This window comes from Papilio xuthus, unplaced genomic scaffold (assembly GCF_000836235.2).
Source record: "Papilio xuthus unplaced genomic scaffold, Pxut_1.1 DF826945.1, whole genome shotgun sequence".
Classification (NCBI taxonomy): domain Eukaryota; kingdom Metazoa; phylum Arthropoda; class Insecta; order Lepidoptera; family Papilionidae; genus Papilio; species Papilio xuthus.
In genome coordinates this window covers 8,014,986-8,037,488 of record NW_013531704.1, presented here as the reverse complement: position 1 = coordinate 8,037,488, position 22,503 = coordinate 8,014,986, and the positions used below count along the sequence as shown (strand labels likewise).

The window sequence follows — 22,503 nt, the reverse complement described above, 5'->3', positions numbered from 1 at the left end:
AATGCCATACAGTAATACAGTTGTATGTTTTCAAGGTTACTCTAAAATGCCTTTACATTATTTACATCTTTAAAAATATCTTACTAATATAAATGCGAATGTTTAGATGGATGGTTTGAAGGTATTTCCGGAACGGCTCAACGGATTTTGATGGAATTTGCAACACATATAGAACATAGTCTGGAAGAACGCATAGCTTACTTTTTTTTTCCACGCGGACGGAGTCGCTGGCGATCGTTGCTTAAAAATATTTAAAGATCTAATTTATATAAGTACTATTATACTCCATTTATTATATCTATTGTTTAATGTTTTACTTTAAAATCTCAAATTTAAAGTAGCCTTGAGACCCTTGTACATAAGCTGACGACATTTTATATAAGTGTAGACTATATTTTTTTTAATATGAAAATGGCCCGTATGGACCGTTGCCCATAGACATACGCATTTGCATATGCGTTGCCTACCTTAATTCAACGGAAGAGAGGATGCGCAGAAAGAAAATATTTTCCCTTCCCATGCATCCTCTTATCCGGAAAGTCCACTTCTACTTCCCATCCTTTGGACTGTGGACTAAATAAGCCCTCCGGGACGCACACTCATCAGACGAAACGCGGAATTGCTTCCACTTCACGTCTGTCTTCTGTGGGGTCGTGGTATTTCACCGGGCGAGCCGGGCCGATTCGTGCGAAGATGTTAAAGCGGGCTCTAACACTGTTAGAATAATAATAACTTAACACAAACTTTTCAACATGTACATGTTAACTTATTGATGTTTTTATGTAAGTTGACCTATATTGACTGTAAGATATTGACTACATCTAATAGTGTAGACTCTCATTTCAAAATCTCATGCCAAATCGTTTAGCGTGTATTACAAGTTAAAATCGCACGCTATACGTTACAGGGTCGGACTCGTGAGAGCTTGTTAAAGTTAAGGCCAGATGTTATTTCTCATTTAAAGAGTTTAAAACGCATTTTCTTGTACACGTTGAATTTATTTGCACGAAAATGAAAGTTCAATTGCCCCTGATAATTGCTGCGTTGTGTATTTTTATAGACGTGGGTTTTCACTGCCAACACCTGTACAAATATTGCCTTCTTTGTTTTTTGTTCAATTGTTTCTGTGGTATGGATAACGTGTCGATAATTTCTATTTTATTTATTTTATTACTATGACTGGATGACGTTTTTAAAATAGTAAATATCCTTGAGTCGTTACAGATTTATCGAGTCTTATTAACGTTTACTTTCTTTTTTTTATAAGAGAAGGGGGCAAACGAGCGGCGGGAACACCAAGGTGATCAACGACACCCATGGACATCTGCAACACCAGAAGAACTGCAGATGCGTTGCCGTTCTAAATAAAATATCATTTTTATTTTCTTTATAATCAATTAAAACTTTAACTTGTTAAATAAATAAAACGGAAACAACAGTACATCGAGGTCGATGTCATCTACAAGTGAACTATTCTTTTTTTTGTTATTTTTAATCATTTTATTTATACAGATTAAAATACAACTTATATGTATTATTAATCTAATTCTACTTCTTACAATCTAGATTTACTTTCACAAGATATATTGCATCTAATACTTTTTAAAATATTTTTGGTTAGAAAAGTGACAAGAGATGATAGACTTCTTGTCACTTAAATAAATAAAAATAAATTATATGAACAGTTATAATGCGTATTTAAAAGTCAACGACCTATTTAAATCGCTCTTTAAATTACGTTTGCGTAGGCGAATCGGTTTGTAACAAACTTGATCGATATTACGACAACACGCAAACTTTTTGCCTGTTACAGTGTAGGCGTAATCAACAAACGAGTTGACACAATGAAGACAATGTAAGGAAGAGTAGAATACATTGCAGGAAGTGTTAATAACTTGGCTGGTTGCATGTTTATTTTCTATCCGTCGGTGAAATGTCGCACAATGCGAAAGATCGAAAACTTGTCATAGCAACTGCCGCCCGGGTAGGGCGCGGTTGAGCGAATGCCCAGGGCGTTGGACAGAAAAGGGCGCTCCATGTCTGCGAAAACACTGCCTCACGTAATCATCTTCCGTCCCAAGACGTGATAAAAAGGGACACCCTAGGAATCGCGGTCAGGGCACTTGGTAGCGCTAAAACCGGCTCTGGTCATAGCAACATATAAACGTATATTATAATCTCTAATTTTAGTGGCAACAGCTGATTATAGGTTTACTCTAAAGGTCTTGTTTACTTCAGAAATACAGACTACTATAATTATCATTAGTAACGTTGAAAGTACCTCAAAGAAAGTGTTGAAACATATCTGTTTTGTTTACCCGACGCTACATTCCATTTGGTCGCACCTTCTCCACAGTAAGACCAACGACACAATTTGAACAACTGGTAAACATTGGCCTACATTGTATTATTCACGCTCATTTTTATGAATGGTATAAAGAACGACTTCGTAACGCTTATTGTAGGTTTCCACAGTCATGCTTGTTTAAAAACATATATTTATCCCTTTTCTTCTGCTTGAAAAGAACAGAGACATATTTCGATAAATGTGCGTGAAATTTCACTGTAAGATGTCTCCGTCTGTACCAATATACTTACACGGCCGTAAACTATAAAGAGAATTTCCATCGTTTCCGTGAATCGCAGCGGAGTGGTTGTGTTAACGCGAAGAAAGTTGCCGCGCCCTCCCATCTTGGCTCAGCTGTGTCGCAACATATCTTGTACTTTACACGATATATTTATAACATTGTCGCTAGATTTACGATTGTTTACTTAATATCTTTGATGTTTTAAAACGATAAACTTAAATTTCTTTTTTCCGTTAATTTCTGAGACCAGAATCTCGATATAAAACATATCCTAATCCCTGCCATTATCATTGACAAAACAGCGATAACAATATGTTTTAAACGGGAATTTCGGTCTCAAAAACGCACTGTTAGTTGAGCTAATATGGCTATATAACCGTAGACCACTATTTGGAAATACGGTAAACTGTACTTAATTAACTTCTCAACTGTAGCTACCATATAACATTTTATACTTACTTTTAGTCATAACGTGTAATGGTGACAGGGTCACGCCGGAACATAAATATTTCTAAGTATACTTTTTATTACTTAAAAGCTGATAGAATCTGAAATATTGTGAGTTAAGTCATTGATATTAGTAATGATTTGTAAATATTTAGTTAATAGAATGAGCATTCCTCAAAAATGCGAGATGAATAACTGTTTATACACCTACGTTTATGACAAAAATGCTTTTCAAATTTTAATACGAGGAAATTGATTTTTTTTTCATTTTAGATTAGTTACATTGATAAGTGAAACTTTTGTCTCGTATACAAAAATATTTTTCCAAACTTCTTCCGCAAGAAATAAACCAACTCATGCTTCGAATATACTTTTTCTTATACCAAACATTTCTATTTGAAATCTTACATTTCCATAATAACATAGAAACCGACACGAAGCGGTGACCACAAGCACTTATTGATCACATTCAACATTTTTACAAAGCAATTTACGTTAATGAGAGAAAAACAGAAAGAAAGTTGACTTTAAATAGACTGTTTGAAAAATAATCTATAATTTTAATTAAAAAAAATGGCGCCGTGTATATCGACTTCAGAACAACCAGAATACTCATATTTCTTACTAATCTTACATGCTTAAATGCGAACGTATGGTTGGATGGATTAGAAGGTATCTCCAGAACGGCTGCATAGATGTCGCTGAAATTTAGCATAGATGTAGAACATAGTCCAGAAGAACAAAGGCACACATATAATTACGTTTTTTTTTTATTCCGCGTGGACGGAGTCTCGTGCAACAGCTAGTAATGATTTATTGCTGACTTTTAAAACTATGGAGGCTAGTGTTTTTATTTCTTATCTATTTACAAGAAAACATGTTTAGTCTTCAAGACACGTATCACATTACAAAACCTGTAAGATACAAACAAAACATTGCCTTGACCGCTCGCGGTCCGCCGCAGGGCTGTTACCTTTAGTATTGTAGTATTATTAACACGTTATGGAATTTTCCATTACACTTCAAAGTTATGGACAAAGACATAGGACCGGCGATTAAAGGTAGGCAACGCATATGCAATTGCGTATGTCTATGGGCAGCGGTCGCTTCGCTATTTCAGCGATTTCAAGTGGCGGCTCGCTCGTTTGCCACCTTATGATATAAAAGAAACATAGGTAACCTAGAACTAAGAATCAGTCAGTTGATTACCCGTGTATTAAAAGTAAAGCCAAATAAACATAACCACAATTATATTTCCTAATTTAAAATTATTTTTAAATAAAAAGAAAACGCAAATAGTATTTCGAAGGACGATTTAACGACATAATGTTTGGATGTATGAATGGTTTGTTTAAAGGTATCTGCAGAACAGCTCAACTGTTCTAGATGAAATTCGTTATAGATGTAGAACAGTCTGGAAGAACACATATGCTACTAAATATTTTTTTCGAACGCACTCGCGGGCAACAGCTAGTTGTAATATATCGCGATATTTGGTACCGACTGTTATCTAATTAAAGTAAGAAAAATCTTTAACCTTAGTGGTCTTGAAGAAAGACTATCCATAGTGAAACAAAATAATGCGTGAGAATTATTAAGAGATATATTCTCAAGTATCTTTCCCTAGGAAGTAATCCAATGACCCTGCCACACGGCTGACCGTTGCGGACGAGTGCGCAGTGTGGCAAGTGTAACGTGTGAAGGCACCATAGGCCTAGCTAGTCAATGAAACAGTTATAGATATAAACACATTCCTAATATACGTACGATTTTACAAACTAAAACTGCAAACATTAAAGAAATTCAAGACTGATGAAATTCTACTTTTATTACCTTTCATACTAAAGATCGCAATAATCTTACTAATATTATAAATGTGAATGTTTAGATGGATGGATGTTTGTTTGAAGGTATCTCTAAAACAGATCACGCTGAAATTTGGCATAGTTGTAGACAATGTCTGGAAGAACAGATAAGTTACTTATGATTTTTTTTATTCTCCGCAAACGGAGTCGCGACATCTAGCCAAAATATATAAACATCAACAACAAGTTATCCGTGCACTTCTGCCACTGTTTGGAAGAAATCGGAAATACGAGGCGACTTTTTTTCTCAGTAAACGTGAGGCAAGTGAAAATTTCTCGTAAGAGCCTAAAAACTTGCCGAGCGGGTCAGTTACAAGTGGCACACGCATTATGAATGGAAACTGCGTATCTGAAAGCACTCACTGGTGCTTTTGTTTGACATTTCGGCCAATGGCAATGGCCGATACGGGTGACATTTCGCGCCGAAACCAAAGTTGTGAAGTGCCGAATTATTTATTGTTTTACGGTTTTTATTCTGTCTTCATATCGGAAATTATAAAAGGCTTTTAGCGTATCTGAAGAATCTTTATTAAGTTTAAATTATATGGGTTTGAAAGTGTTTTTGCAGTTATTATTTTAATTTCGAATTGCATTAAAAGCCATTATATAAATATAGTAACAATTTTTAAAACCCTTTAGGCAATAAACAAGCTAAAATCATAGAATAGAATACCAAAGATTACAGAGCTGTCATAAGTAATGAAATTTTTCAATGGACAGATAAAATAACAAAGATTTTACTTTCCACAATATTCTATTTATATAGGGAACCGTACTGCATGCTAATGGTGGCCGACAAGTCGCGTGCCTTCACGTGGGTCATGTAAATTTTGTTTTACTTTCAAGACCTTCGATATCACTCGAACGTCCGCTCAACTGACAACTTCATTTAAGATTTCTACTAACTGTAGGTTATGTTCACATGAAAACATAGCATTGATATAAAACTGTTACTAATAGTTATACCCACGGGCCTGGATAAGTGAGAAGCCAATATAAGCGAGAGTCATTGTCAAGTCCCGGTGGACGAAGTCCATAAGCAAGAAATTGGGGTTAGAAGGAAACCTTTATAAGCGAGCAAAATAAACCAGCCTTTAGACTCTCGCTTATCCAGGCTTGACTGTATTGTTTCATCAAGGAACATTGAGAGAAACGACGTTTTAATAGGTATATCCAAACTAGAGTTACATTTATATATAGATTTACTGAATTAATAGATTACGAAGGCCAAGGTTTTTTACAGAAGGAAAAATCTCTCCTCTCCAAATGCAGATTGATCTTTATTTGTAAAACATTAGTCATGAATACCTGTTATTTAATAATACGAATGGAAATGTTTCTTATTTAAGCAAACAATATTCAAAAATATTTAGATTTTTTGTATTATTTTTTATTAAACTAAATAAACAAATAAAAAAGAAAAGAACTTTTTATTATTTTCAAGGTCAAAGCAATTTCATTCGAAACAAATATTACGAGATAGTATTTTAAAAGATTTTCAAACTTAAATGTATTAAAATTATAATTTACTCGCCTTCCGTGTTAACAATATTACTTATATTTTTTGTATAAAACTTTTTATGCTGTTTCTTTTATTTTAATTAACATTTCAAAGGAGTAAAATATATATTTTAGCGTTTATAAAACCATAACCGTAATAAAGGATTATTTTCGTGTTCACTTACAGAGAAAAAAATCTTTGCGTATTCTTCGCTTGGAACAGTTTTTGTAATCAATGCTAAGTGCATTATAAATTCTATTTTGATGCTAATGTTCATAAATAAATAATTTATTGTTTGATAAAAAAAAACTGACGCGTTAGCTTGGAGACAGCAAATCGAGTTTTACAGCGAATTTTAAAAACTTATTAAGTGGTCTTTTTGCTATTCCAGACAGCAATATATCTGTGCCTTACACAGATCTGTTTAACCGTTTTGAAGTTTTCTGCTAAGAAACGTTCACCGATCGAAACTTTCGTATTCATAATACCTAATTGTCAGACTCATTGGTTATCAAATATTTTGAATTAATTTGCGGTTATATTCTAAACTAGATAACCAAGTTCAAAAATAATCGAGAATTCATGAGTTTCAAAGTTTTAAATATATCCTCGGTTGCTAGGCAACCGAATGAGTCAACTCGCAACTCTAAAAATGTCGTATCTCGCTGTGACAGGCACTGGAGACATGGGTGCATTACAATGATTTCACAATAGCAACTAGGGCTGCTAACTTTCAATAAACACGAACAATAATGGCGATAAAAAACTAGTTGTCAACCCTTGACTTCTTAACGTGCGATTAAAAGATACGTCTAACAAACCCATAGACTAAATATGCACAGAGCTAACCCGCAGAGGTGACAATCTAAATGCAACTGATACTTATAAACAAGCATTTTAAGATTTTAACACTATTTATATATAAAATGCAATGAAGCGTCAATAGCCTAATGGTTAAGGATACGGATTTCCGATCACGAGGTCGGGGGTTCGGATCCCGCCATTCAACTGTCGTAAACCATATCCTAGCACAAGCTTAGAACTTAGTTGGAATGGTACACGAAATATTAGTAAATTTACACAAAATCTACTAATATTTAAAAAAAACATTACTGTAACAAACCTCATTAAAACTAATATTTTACGTATGACTTTGATTTCACACTTTAAAGGTAACAAAAGACTATAAAAATTCTTAATTTATCGACATGGTATTGTTATTATAATAAACAGAACGAAATACAATACTATCAATATAATTACGTATCGAAAAGACGTAAAAATACATTAGTTAGTTACTTTTATCGTACGAATAAGTTTTTCATGTCTAATAATACATTTGTGCCAAATAACAGCAATATTGTTATCCAAATAGCAACAATACAAAGTGTTACTAGTTTTAGATAATAGTTACGCAATGGTCATCGTAAGAATGTCTCTTTAGTGTTCGTTGATTCAAGGTTAAAAAGCATAATCTGGTCTTAACCTAGTTAGTCAACCTTATGACGTTGCATCTCAAATAGTAAATGAGACAATAATGGCACCTCTTTTAAGGCATATTAGGCATTACATATATTTATTAAAAACCTTTCAGCTGGCCTGTACTAAACACGAATAGCAATCGCTAATCAAATCAACTTTTAATTAACTATTTTTTTTACACGCAGAGCAACAAATTTTTGATTTCCTTGTTCGTTGTTAGTCAAATATGTTTAAATTAGGAAAATTTCAATGTTGTTAATTGCCTTTATTATGCACGTAAGCGACGAATGGTATTTATGATTTGTGCGAGTTACTTCGCAACCGATAGTTGAGGTTGCGTGAAACGTGACGCAATCAATAACCGACTAATAAACTGAGAATTGCCTAAGTGGCGAATATTAAGTGTCGCTGACTTAATTATTGCTATTACAAACTGATTTAACGCATGATAAGGTCTACGTTGTGATACAAATAACACTTAACTCCGGCGAAAGCGAAACGAAAACGAAGCGAAACCAAATAGTGTGAATCTGGAATAGAGTTACGTTGCACAGCATAGAGCTTTGTATTCCATTTTCGCGTGGTTTTCGTCTTTGTCGTCGTTTAGTTCTCTTTCGCGATCGTATTTTTCAGGTTTTGGCAAGCTGCAAGAGACAAGGCCACAGAATAACGTTGGCTGCGTTTATTACCAATTTTATTTTATATTCTGACCGCTTAAATAACGCGAGTAGAAAGTCAAAACAATGAACGATCAATCAAAGGCCACGAAGTAGAAAATATACGATAGTTATGGTTCATATTTCTTTACACATAAGACATGTGCAAATAATATGTTATGTTGTTTAGAAAAATATTTATATAAATAGTTTTAAAGCTATTACAAAATTCTGCCTAAAGAAAAATAAGCAGAGAAAAGCAAATTACAAGTGCTGAAAACTGTGTCAAATAATTGTTAATTTAAATCAACGGCACAAAAAATGCATATAAAAAATGTGATCAACATAAATAAAATTGATAAATCAACTTTATTGTATTGTTCAGATTCCTTTTTTGTTATCAATTTAGTTTCACCTATATTGTTATTGTTATTACAACAATTGTTTATTCTTACATAACAAAATTTATATTTTCGCAAACACAACAATTGAAATACGTATATGATTTCTATCACAGATTTTCTTAATAATTAAGCTCAATAACTATTAGCTAGTTTTTAACGCGCATTAGAAATAAATGCTTTATAATGACCTAATAGGATCTATTTAATTAATACATTTTGATGTTAATGGATTTATGACGTCATACATTTTTTATATAAGAGAAGAGGACAAACGTGCGGCGGGTACAACGAGGTAACCAACGATAGTCTGGACATCCGTTATACCATAGGAACCGCAGATGCGCTGCCGATCTTAGCTCACCATCACACGAATCAAAAAAACTTCTAATTTCTATGACAATAATTCATTCCATGCGGTGCTATTCCAGTAGTCTGTCAGCGTATTCTGTACATCACCAGCTGAGTATGTCCCAACCCAAGGGCTCAAGTTACTCAAAGTTGAGGATGATTACGCTTTGGGCGACACTGGCTAAGTACGGATTTTGATTTTAAAGACATTTTTAATTTTTTCACGACGTTACAACTATTTTTGTCATTTATCGAATTTACGTATATTTTATAATACAACCAGGGTATCATATGTATGGTTAAGTATTAGGAATGCATGTCGTGCGTACGACCAATTCAGGAGCTGTGGTCACTGACGACCGGTCAGCGCCACGCCGGTGAAATCCGTTAGCCTCAACGAACGCTGCTTTCTACCAAATTATCCGGCGTAACCGATCACGCTTGACTTCTAGTCATGTAGAACATAAGTTATTTTAGTATTCTACTGGTTAGAATAACAAGCTCCTTCAGTTGGATACACGTAGAGAAAATATTTTGTAATGGCCTTTATTTTTAGTTGTTGTTTGTAAGGAATTCATTTTAAGTCCTTTTGGTAGAGATGGGTAAATACTGTCGTGTAGAAAGTTCGTGAATATTTTATTCATGATGAGCTTATTATTAGTAAGAATGAAATCTTAATTGCAATAAATTATTACACAATTTCTAAAGCTTATATCAAAATTTAGATTTTAAAATTATACAGACATGCGTGAAAATTGTAAAAAATTTAATGCCTATTAATTAAGTAATCGTATACACCTGTAAAAGCCTACCAATTAAAATCTTGCGCAATCAAACATCGTAATTACTTACTCGATACAACTATGAATATTATAATCGCCATCACAAACAATGTGAGCATATATCAAAAGCTATGACTCCAAAACACATCGCCCTTTCGATATCCTAAAATTAGCGGTCGCCTCCGTCTCCGTCCGCGCGGAAGTAAATAAATTAATACATGTGTTCTTCCTGGCTGTGTTCTTTCTACATCTATACAAATTTTCAGCCAGATCAATGCATCGGTTATGGAGATGGTCTCTAACAAATATCCATACATCCAAACATTCGCATTTACAATATTAGTAGATAATCACACTGTTTCTGCAATTACATTCCATACCTATAATTGTAAGTCTTATCAATTTAATAGTTTCACATTCCTTTGTTAGCTAATGATGATATTTGTTAATTAACAGTGGTAGAGCCCGCTTTAACATCTTCGCACGAATTGTCCCGGCTCGCCCGGGGAAATACCACGACCACACAGAAGACAGGCGTGAAGTGGAAGCAATTCCGCGTTTCGTGTGATGAGTGTGCGTTCCGGAGGCCTCATTTAGTCCTCTTTCCCTTCCCACCCTTTTTCTTATAAGGAAAGGATGGGAAGTGGAAGTGGACTTTCCGGATGAGAGGATGCATGGGAAGGGAAAATATTTTCTTTCTGTCCATCCTGTCCTCCGTCGATTAAAGGTAGGCAACGCATATGCAATTGCATATGTCTATGGGCAGCGGTCGCTTCGCTATTTCAGCGATTTCAGGTGACCGCCCGCTCGTTTGCCACCTTATGATATAAAAATAATATATTACTAGATTCTTTACTTTTTGACTCGTTGATAACAATCTATATTTTTTTCAAGGCTGATGAATTCGTAAAAAAACAAGAGAGTCATTTTGGTTTTAAAGTGTTAATACAATATAGAGAAGACTGATTTTCAATAAAAAATTGACCATATTTTTATATTTGTCTAATACATTGTAAAAACCTATATAAATGTTTTCTATATCAGCAATGACATTTTCTTTCTGTTAATAAAAACTTTATATGTATAGTCAACATAACATTATCAAATTAAGCGTCAATAGCCTAATGATTAAGGGTACGGATTTCCGATTACACGGTCGGTGGTTTGAATCCCACCATTCGACTATAGTCGTAAACCATATCCTAGCACAAGCATAGAGCTTAGTTGGAATGATAAAAGGGATATTAGTAAATTTACAAAGAAATCTGCTAATATTTAAAGTAAAAAAAATAAATAACGTCTACATTTTGATGTTTCAATGTTCTTAGATCACGGCTTAGTAACCGAGGTTGTATCGTGAACTTTACATCCTATTCAATATGATGACGCACGCTGTCTACAAACTACTAAGTTACAATAATATATTCGCAATTTATAGCGACTATTATTAATAGTAGTGAAGTCTTCGCGATTCGGGTGCGTACAGTCGTAAACAAAATCTTCAAACTTGTGTATAAAATATAAACTAACGAATTAGTGGATATATGTATTGATTAAAGTACTGGGTCTAAAAATACAGAGACGTACTTAGTTACTTTTTCAAAATGTATTTCCTAGAAGTTTAATGAGGTACAAATTTGTACTGTTTAAAATTTGTATCTGCAATATTTTGGTTTTAATTACAAAACAAACATAAAACACAATTGGTTCCGATTAGTACTAGACAAGAGCGTCGGTGGCTCAGGGGTCAAGCACTTGACTTGCAATCTGCAGATCCTGGGTTCGAATCCCGCCATGTACCAACGTGTTTTTCCATTTACGATTTCATATGTAAATTTATCCGACGTTCTTGCGGCGAAGGAAAACATCATGATACAACCTGCACATATCTGAGTAGAAATTCAAAAGATATGTGTGAAGTCAACCCGCACTAGAACAGCGTGGTTGACTATGGCCTAATCACCCTTAACTTAGGGTAGGCTCCGAGCTCCTCGGCGGGGACGGATAGTGAGCTTAATCTAATGTTTTGATCGTGACACAATATTATGATTACATACGCGTGAGTTTTTTTTATCTGTCTACAGATTTCAAACTTAAATTTGTAAGGCATTTTAGTAATACCTCAAATGACCTCATTCTTCTCAGGGTTATTGCGTCGTGAGAGCTTTTGTTCTAACTTAGTTAAGTCTACATTTCACAGTATTTCTGTTATTAAGTGATGGTAATTTTTAAGCTGATTTCTTCTCTAGAATTGCAATGCAGTGACATTTTGGTTAGACATAAAAAACAGGGATATATTGTGAAACTGTTAACATTTAACTTCGTCCAATCCAATTGTACTAAAAAGTGTGAAAGAAATTTTTTTAATCTTTATTCCCAGTAATGAACAGCTATCCAATAAAGTTCGTTTAATTGCACGGCACTTTTTATAACACAACGTGAATGGTGGACGTGACTTGGAGTCACGTCACATCACTGGTCAACCAAACATGTATTGATAGATTAAATTAAAGGTAAAATGACACCATAATTGCTAGAGTAGAAACATATCTTTTCCGCGAAATTCGACGAATACACCGCAGTTATTCAATTTTGCTCTTAGCTTGACGAAGATGTTTTATCGTAAAACTTGTATTATTCATTTAAAAATCTAAACATGTTTATTTATAGACACGTTAGATAACGAGGTGGTAACTTTCAAAATGAATTATTTATCAAAAAAAAGAACGTCACGATATTTTACAACTCTGTGAAGGACGAGTAACAACATAGTAAAGATATTTTTAAGACCTTTTGTATCTTTTATCTTTTTATTTTAGTGGAAATATATTTGTTAATAGTTACGGAGTACCATTAAGTCATGAACGACAAGTTTTTCAACGCATTTAATTTAGGCGCTTTGCAACGGTAGATCTGAAAATGGCAATCGAATAAATTGTTTCCAGTTCCTTTTTGCTTACTTGAGAGGTTCCGAGGCCTTCTTATTACTTCTATTAGTATACAGAAATTGTTATGCTATTAATGTATAGACGTAATACAGTAATTAATTCTTAACTTATTTTTCACACTTAGTCCTCACTAAGGGACTACCATAATGAGCAATTAGGCTCCAGAGAGTGGTAGAATCTTTAAAAATGATTTAATAACAGAGGCAAGTAATCAAGTCGGATATTATTCATCAATGACTTGACGTTACCATTTATCAAGGTATTATTATTTATTAATCATTCATCTCGACATTTTAAACATGCTATTATATTATGCTATAGGTCATACAAAAGGCTGTCTCATTCGCAAAGAAAAGGACCGGCAGGAGTAAAAACTTCGACGTCACACGACACGTACGCTTTAACTTACAGGCAAATAAGCGATACACCCGAAGTTCCTTTGTAGCTGCGTCAACTTAACTTCATAACACAAATTTCTTTCACTTTTGTACACAATAAAGCACTTATTTACAATCAACACACAGAAATCGTCGTCAAACACACATTTTTTTATCAAAGTTTGTAAAGTTCCGCGGCTACCACAGCCTAGTTGCGAAGATATAAAATGACTGGCTGCTTGTATAGGTGCGCGAACGCAACACCGCATTCCAAAGTAAACGAGTCGCGGAAGCTATTCCTATCTCGCTCTCACTCGCACTTCAAACCATTGGTGGGAGCGTGAAGGGAATTTATCGTACACTCGAACATTGCATAGGTAGGCCCGTTATTCACACACTCTACAGGTAAAATGTGACGAGTTGTAAAAAAAGAAAACTAACTTAATGCGCTAAAAAGTTGACGCGTAAGCTTCAAAATAAAGTTGTGAATGTAATGCTTACTATACAACAAAACACTATTATCTAACTGACCTTATAAAAAGCTCAAAACAAAACGTAGATAAAATTAGAGATAGCATCTGTGTAAACATAAAAAAATCTTTCTATTTTTTTCTACTGTCGGTTTAAAGACAAAAGTTTCCCAGGTAAATCTAAATTCTAGAACCACTCTTTGAGAGAAAAACAGTGTGCGCCTAATTTGCATTTACTCGTTTTGTACCAACTAATTGTGTACATTCATTATGTAGGTAGCTGTTTTGGCATTTTAAGGTGCAGCGAATTGCCTAACGTATATAGGAATAGCGAATTCAGGAATAAAATTTTGATGATTCCGGTACAGATCTCGAGTTCCTAAACTCCTACTCTTTCTAATCTCTCGTATTCCGTATACTTTATTGTAAAGGTCGTCTTCATAAACATAAGTCTAGGTAGCCTATGAGTAAACCTTAGTATATCACTTAACAAGTTACTCTGAGCATTGATAATTCAGCTTAAAATGACGACACCTCAAGATATTCAATTTATTTCAAGTTTACAATTATCCAATTCCCAATATGACTGGCATATGTAAGGAGCATATGTAACGTTACGTTACCTACTTACTATGAAAAGCAAAAGTAGCCGTGTGTACTTTCTTTCATAAGTTTGAATATAGTGTAAATTAAATTAATTAAATCAGGTACTTAGCTATGTGGAAAACAAAACCGTATTTCTACTCAAGAAGAAACAGTATACTCAAGTGGTTACCGCGGTCTTGTTAATCGTTTGATTTCTTTCTTTCGAACCATCTGAGAAGTAGATATATTAGTACAACCACCAAGCCTTACCAAATTCAAAGACTGAGATTGAGAAGTGGCGATTATTTTTATCATTCAGTTGCCTTAACCTGGTGGTGCATGAAGACCAACCTCTAGGAGGCTCCCAATGGATGAAAATAGCACAGATGTATGTTCCTGGTTATGGTTACTACAATCTTCGGTAGATACTCACTACTTTTAGGGGTACTATCTGCTATCACAAAAATAATAAACGTTTCGTTTTGCGTTACGAACTTTGGTAATAACTTAAATTAATTAATATAAATCGCCATTTAACAAAAACAGAATTCTTTATGATTATGAGAGTAATTAAATATTACACTTAAATTCACTTGAAAATATTTAAGTTTCTAAATAACAATTCTTTTTGTTTTGCCGTTGTGACGTATAATATTTAGTATCTGTGTTTTACGAAACTGTCAAAATTAGCATCTGTCAATGTCAACAAAGCCAGAGTATCGAGAGATGCATGTTTGTTTTTATTTAATGTTTAATCTCATCTTAAATAGCTGTTATAAAAAATAAATCTAAACTAGGTAATTAAGTAAAGTTTTTTTTACATAGTAGAGAAATTTCATTAAGTGTTTTTCACAAATTATTGTCCATTTCTATCTATTTAATGATTTGTTTAATAACATCGTTGTGTATTTTCAGTTTTTTTTTCCGTTAAAAACATGCCGAAAGTTCGCCGCAGTCGTAAATCACCTCCTGAGGGATGGGAATTGATTGAACCTACTCTTGAAGAACTTGAACAAAAAATGCGAGAAGGTATGTAAAAGTAACCTACAATTAAATTTGAGAATATTCTAATACTACGTATCATTTATCTACAAAAAATATTGCGATTCAGACTGTTTGTAGTAGTCAACCTTTATCACCCTAATCCAACAAATTCTTACTTAACCTACAACTTTTTCAGTGACCTTTACACTGCAGTATGCATTAAAATTCTATGCTAAATGTATTTGTTGTGTTATTACAGCGGAGACAGAACCTCACGAGGGAAAGAGAAAGCAGGAATCACTGTGGCCAATATTTAAAATACATCATCAGAAGTCTAGATACATTTACGACTTATTTTATAGACGTAAAGCTATCAGTAGAGAGCTATATCAGTACTGTCTGGATGAGAAGATCGCTGATGCTAACTTGATTGCTAAGTGGAAGAAAACTGGATATGAGAATCTTTGTTGCTTAAGATGTATACAAACAAGGGATACCAATTTTGCAACTAACTGCATATGCAGAGTCCCAAAAAGCAAGCTTGAAGAAGGAAGAATTGTAGAATGTGTTCATTGTGGTTGTCGAGGATGCTCTGGGTAATCATAGGATATAGTACTTTATGTTTTAAGTGTTTTCATAAGCTACATGTAAAAAAATATATTTTTAAAAATTGGTATTTGGTAGTTTTCCACAACCTAATATTCTTTTGTTCTTGAGAATAATGAATAGAAATGAAAATAATTATATTTAGCTTAAATGTAATTTAATCAAAATAATAAATCTGATGAGACACAAAAGAAAAACCTATAACTGCTACAGAATTTAACAAAAAAACAAAATATGACTTCCCTTTTAGAATTTACTAACAATGTTACATGAAATAATCAACCGAAAACAACTTAAAACAATATTTATTGGTAATCAAGACAATATAGAAGTATACTGTTAGTTACCTCATAAACTCAAAATTTCAAGTTATTAATACTTGCTTTAAACCAAACATAAAATTATAAAACTAAAAAATTAAATTACTTTTGAAATATTTTAACAACTGAAAAAATATATCAACACTTTTCAACCAAACAAAGAAACACACTTTAATTTTCTAAATCACAAATATACCATGTTTTGAGTATTCTTTTAATCGCAATTCTCATTGACATGAAATGAGATTCATAGTTATCAACACTTATTTACTTCTAATATTTTATGTACTCTTAACTCAGTCAGTACTTATTGTTAAGTTTACCTAATGTTTGTTTTAAAATTTTAATTGTACTTTGAGACCAGCTACATAACTTTGTCCTAACAATATTTTAATCATTTAAGGTTAATAAAAAAGTTATAAAATAGATTTAAACACATTCAGTCCAATGTAAGTCTTTTGCCAATTCTTTAATTAAATCTATACAGACAATTTGATTAATATTTTTGCTCAGCAAATACAGTACAAACCAGTCACCAAAACTATAATGTTTAACAATTTTTGATACTGGCGACCTTTTGATACGTCTCAACCGGGCTGTAAGTATGTATGTTCGTAATGCTGGTGTACAGAATATTAGTATACGAAATAAGACCGCTAGAGCTGAGAGTAAAGCTAAAATAACCAGCCAAAACCAAAGTATGACAAATATCTTTTCGTTGATTACATTCAGTGGTAGTACACATAGTCTATCTTTGAACTGTATCGTTCCTGAAGGTCCATATGATCTGAACCAGCATTTTGTTACCTTCGGGAAAAACTTATCCATTGGATTAACTGAGACAAAGTCTTTCATGTCTGTGGAGAGACGCGGATGATGGGTGAATGAAGCCACAGCAGTACCATAATCGCGGAATGACCCATCCAAGAATATGTCCAAGAGAAATATTTGACCAATCTACAGAAAATAATAAATGTATTAAAATAGGTAACCATAAGATACCAAACTAAGATATTTTTCCAAAACAGAATTCAAGATACAGATACAAAAAACTGTTCAACTAGTTTTGGTCTACAGTAAAATTTTTAAATCCAATATGGTTATGCACTTTCGTTGTTTTGCAAAGCCAAGAAAAATTATATTAAGTTTCTTAAGTCTTAAACTTTGTACTCTATTCAATGGATTATTAGTATCCTAAGCAGGGTAAGAGACTACAGTCATGAGTAAGGTTATATTTTACTAACCGCATTAGCAAGATTCAAAAATTCACAGAAGGCAAACCGGAGAGCATACATGTTGTGTGTGCAAGTGTTGTAATCGTTGAAGTAGGCCAGTAGTTGGTGACGAGGTCCATCAGACCAGTCTTTCGATACAATGGGAAATGCTGAAAAAGATAAATATATATATATATATATATATATTTCAAATACTTTAAATCAAGTTTTTATTTTTATGAACTAAGGATGCGTACCTAACTTTAGCAGGATATAAGGCAAATTCTAATTCTTATATTAGATCCAAGTAACATGAACATAATCAATATAATTATTTCTACAAATTATTTAATGACTTGTGTTATTTGATTTACATTTCATTAGACCACTTAATAAGAAGTATATTAATGTACTGTAAAGTGTATGGCAACAACTAATGATAAGTAAAGTGTTTTTCTCTATTTTATATTTAAAAGACCATATACTAAAAGTACAAATTAAAAAGGTAAAAAACATTCTTTACAAATGAAATATGGGACAGAAAGGAGTATTTAAGACTAATGTAGACGATGTTGCAATTAAAAGATATGTCAAAAAAATCTCACAGGTATCAGACTGAATTGAATCATACTAATATTATTCATACTAATAAAATTATAAATCCGAATGTTTAGATGGTTGGATGTTTGAAAGTCCAGAACGGCTGAACGGATTTAGCAGTATTTGGTACAGATGTAAAACATATTGTTGCAGAACAAATAGGCTTCTCATTTAGTTTTGTTTTCATGAGTCATGGGCGATAAAAAAATATTACATACATAAATTAGCGGACAAATCTCTAACTCTGCCTCCCTCCCAAGACTTCCAAAGGTAATGTGGTATGTAAAACATGAAAGCCTGTCCAAGAAGTACAAAGCAGACCCACTGGTAGTATGTATGCTCTATTTGGTCATCATTTTTATTTAAGCTAGGACCTACTCCAGCATACACCATGTGTTTGCCTTCAATTCCTGTGAAAAATATAAAAGTGTAAGTAACTCACTTTGCAAAATCAAAGTTGCTTTTTAATTAACTGATAGTATTATTTCTAGTTGTAACAAAAATACTGGTAATATTTAAATTATAATTTTATACTGGCAAGTTCAGTTGTACACTTGCATTTATGAGTACTTTTCAAATAAAAATTATTTAGTAACAACATGAAGGTTTCCTAAGGTCCTTCAAGTTTAATATGTCAATTAAACTTATTTTTATAGTGGCAAGTGTAACTACAAGTTCTTAACTCTTCATCAAAATGAATAATTGAAATTTGTATCTCTAAGTTGTTACGATTTCTTTAGTCCATTTATGTTCATTTTTAAAACCCGGGACATTTTTCATGAGCTAATAGAAAAAGTCTGTGATGCATAAGAAAAATTTTTACAAATTATTAGTACCGCAGCTTATTCGAGAATAAACAAAAACATAAGTTTATTTTACAACAGTTTGAGAGCGCGCGATCCTTAATATTAGATTTAAAATGAATTGAAGTACATACCATTTAGTTGGCTTTTTAAAGTATACGTCCCATAAATCCAACAGTAATTGTTTATCGCATCCTTGTTATCATCTTTGTCTGATCCGCTCATGCAATGCATTGGTTCACCGAAAAACTGTTTAGAAGTAACCATCAAAGTGAACATGAACAACATTATCACCGTGAATTTATAATGTAGTCGGAACACATTATTATCCGTGATTATATTTTTAGGCTTAAGAAAAGAACGAAAAGGCGATAGTAAATCTATCATCTTCGGTTATTGCGCATGAAACCACTATAATACAAAGTTTTCTTCCGAAGATAACACCGCCCCGAAAATATTTTACCCGCAAAACTGTTTATAAAAATTGACGGAAACGGTGAAGTTTTGACATATTTACAAAATATTTTCTTTTTTTTTCACACAAAGCAGACTTATTTTTAAAATAAGAATATTAAAACTTAGTTCATTTTTTAAAAGTAGTTTTTATGTAATATTTGTAAGGCAGCAGTTAAAAATAAATAATTAAGTGGGTTACTTGTTAAGACCAAAATCTAATAAATACGTAAATAAAAACAAACACTCAATTTTTATAAAGATATGTCATAAAGGAACTAGGTAAATGAACTACTATAACTAAGTTCATAACTTTTTATAATAAAAAAGTAAACGACGGTAACAACGTATAATAAACTGAGATAAAATAGCACAAAAACTTTTGGTGATTTATATTTTTAGTTAATTTTTATCTTATAAAACATAATGATATTGTGAGACAGTCAACTAATCGAAACATTGACTTATTGTTCTTTAAATTTATATTATTTTTATTAAGTAGATAGGTATGTATATTGAAATGTAATTTTAATTTTAATGCAAAAATTCTCTAAAAAAATTTAATGCTACATGTATTAAATTACGAACTTTAGCGTAATTTTAATGTTATACCAGACGCCGTACACCATAGGTTTTCCTCTGCAGTAAATAGAGTTGGAACTTTACACGTCCTTCCCCCTTTCTACAGTTTACATATTTGGAATCTTGGATATTAGGATTTTTGAAAAAAACGATTCTTTTTCAAACCCCTGCAGAAAAATTAGACAGATTTTGATTGAAAAAAGATGATTTATTCCACAGGCGCTTTTTTAACAAGCGGATGTTTAAGCGACGTTCGAATACGCTAGAAATTAACTTTTAAGTATGAAATAGTAGTTAGTTAGGCATAAAATAAAAATAAATATGATAGTCAAAATCATTTATTATTATCTACATTACCACTGACCTTATAAATAATTTCACGAACACCATTTTGTTTATAATTAGTTTGCATATTTAATTAGGAATGTTTTGTATAGAGATTAATAAGAAAGCTATAGTGGTATAAATAATAATTTAAACTTCTTAAAACAATAAAGTTTAGTAGTTAAATAGAAAGTTGCATAGAAAAAAAGATGTAGGTAATAAATTTTTTTAAGAGATTGTGCTGGAAATATACACTAAAAGGCACTGTTTCTTTATATCTAAATTCTAAACATGTCCATCAATGTACATAAAAAAGAAACTCGTCACATTATAAGTCCTTGACGGTCAAAATTTTTCTAATAAAAAAGTAAACCTAAAAAAAAATAACATTGCTTTATCATAGGCCTTCATTGCAAAGTACAAAATTTCTTTAATCTAGCACAACACACAGACACACAAACGGTTAACATTTATCTATTAAATGTGATCAACATTTTTATTTCTAAGATGTCGTTTAACATTTCACCATTTTTATAATACACAAATATCCATTTCCATTAATTTCCTGTTTAAAAATAAAACATTAACACCTACTGACCTAATTTGAACATATTTAGATAAAATAAAACATTATTATTGTAACTATGACAAGGAAAACCTGAAAACTTAGTATTTTTATATTAACTATTTACATAAATGTCTTTTTGTTCGCTTGTTAACAATAAATAAATTTTTTTTTTAAATATTATTTTGATCTTTGGTGCAAATCACTATATTAAAAAATAGGGTTAGAACTGCTAATTAGGAGATGGATACAAGAAATGAAAAAAAAAAAAAGATCAGAGGGCCTAGCACGAATATTTGTGAGATAATTAAGATTTGTGCAGCGCCTCTAGCGGGCGAAAAGTACACCAACAAAAATCATAATTTTTTTTAACATAATTTGTCCGATGACGTTAGGTAGGTTTCCAAATTTTAGCTATTGACTCTGTGATGCGTGATAAATGCGTAAATCCTAGGTTCAACATACGCGTACCGCGAGCGTTCTGCACTTTGGTTGAATTTACATGGAACATATTTGCACTTTTCCAAAATATGTCACCGTGTACAGCGGTCCTTAGTGTAAACATTTTGTAACCCTTAGAACTCCACTATAGTCACATAGTGTCATCTCTTTCATTATCTTTGTAAAAACAGAGACCACAATAAGTATGAATACAATGGAGAAAAAAACGCTTTCAGCTTACTATAGATGTCAGCATAATCAAGAGTAGCACTAAATGTACCACAGATATACAAAAAACACTTTATATATAAAGTGCAAAGTACTCTGTGGTCTGTAGTCATAGCAATGACTTCTGTCAAATTTCACTGAAAAAATCAAAAATAAGTAATTTTTGAAAATAGTTCACGTTTTTATAACAAAAATGGCTTTTTCCAGCATTAATGTTCTTTTTTAATTATGGCACAGACAATAAAGAACACATTTTTTTTTAATTTGTTAAAATGACGTATAAAAACCTTGACAGATGACTACCTCTTGCCACCGGCGTCATCTACTTAGAGCGGTAAATTTTTCTCCCCATTGTTAGGGGGCGTCCATAAAGTACGTGAGGTGTTTTTTTAAATTTTCTGCCCCTCCCTCCACCTGGTGAGATGTCGTGAGATTTTATTCAACCACATCCCCCAATCTCACGTGAGATTTGTCAAAATGTGAGTTTCTTGCGTTGACACGTTGGATTGTTATTGTAAAAAAAATGCTTCGTGCTTTTGCTTGTTTTGTTTCAATCAGAAAAAAAATTGCGTGATATTTGTCCAGACTCCCCCCCCCCAACGTAAGATTAGATGAGATTTGACTCGACCCCCTCCTCCCCCTTCAACACCTCATGTAATTTATGGACGCCCCCTTACTGCATCCAAAATAGTGTGTAAAAAATTATAATTGACGTATTCATTAATTATATTTAAATTATAATTTACTGTTGACGATGTGTTCGGGTGTGTATTCATCGAATGCCATATTGCCTAAGGCAAATATATTGTCTGGATCTAGCGCCTGCTTGGCCGCCAGCAGCAGCCTGCGACCTGGCGAGCTCACTGTCTGTTCATACCACTTCTTACGCAACTTGCCTACACCGTGATGATGGGATATTGAACCTGGAAA

The 22,503-nt window shown here is 32.8% G+C and overlaps 4 protein-coding genes across 4 annotated transcripts in view; 1 reads left to right on the top strand and 3 right to left on the bottom strand.

The window, feature by feature from the left end:
• Myo10A (unconventional myosin 10A) overlaps nt 1-13,673 on the bottom strand; it is a 67,788-nt gene extending 54,115 nt beyond the window's left edge. Inside the window, exon 1 of the mRNA XM_013316729.1 lies at nt 13,431-13,673. The gene's annotated coding sequence lies outside the window, so the exon portion shown is untranslated. The remainder of the gene's footprint in view (nt 1-13,430) is intronic.
• A 1,481-nt stretch (nt 13,674-15,154) lies between these two features.
• Nucleotides 15,155-16,217, top strand: l(1)10Bb (BUD31-like protein). The gene is made up of 3 exons (XM_013317246.1): nt 15,155-15,250; nt 15,371-15,482; nt 15,697-16,217. Exons 2-3 carry the CDS (start codon nt 15,389-15,391, stop codon nt 16,035-16,037), a joined length of 435 nt encoding a protein of 144 aa, XP_013172700.1. The 5' UTR covers nt 15,155-15,250; nt 15,371-15,388; the 3' UTR covers nt 16,038-16,217.
• Nucleotides 16,218-16,267: 50 nt separating this feature from the next.
• Inx4 (innexin 4) lies at nt 16,268-19,495 on the bottom strand. Its single transcript, XM_013317245.1, has 4 exons — nt 19,115-19,495; nt 18,396-18,587; nt 17,608-17,747; nt 16,268-17,320 (listed from the first exon to the last, which is right to left on the bottom strand). The coding sequence occupies exons 1-4, from the start codon at nt 19,365-19,367 to the stop codon at nt 16,793-16,795; spliced, it is 1,113 nt and encodes a 370-aa protein (XP_013172699.1). The 5' UTR covers nt 19,368-19,495; the 3' UTR covers nt 16,268-16,792.
• A 2,086-nt stretch (nt 19,496-21,581) lies between these two features.
• The window catches only part of Agps (alkyldihydroxyacetonephosphate synthase), a 17,189-nt gene continuing 16,267 nt past the window's right edge, over nt 21,582-22,503 (bottom strand). The window contains exon 11 of the mRNA XM_013316456.1: nt 21,582-22,496. Coding sequence (XP_013171910.1) covers nt 22,309-22,496 — 188 coding nt within the window. The 3' untranslated portion in view covers nt 21,582-22,308. The remainder of the gene's footprint in view (nt 22,497-22,503) is intronic.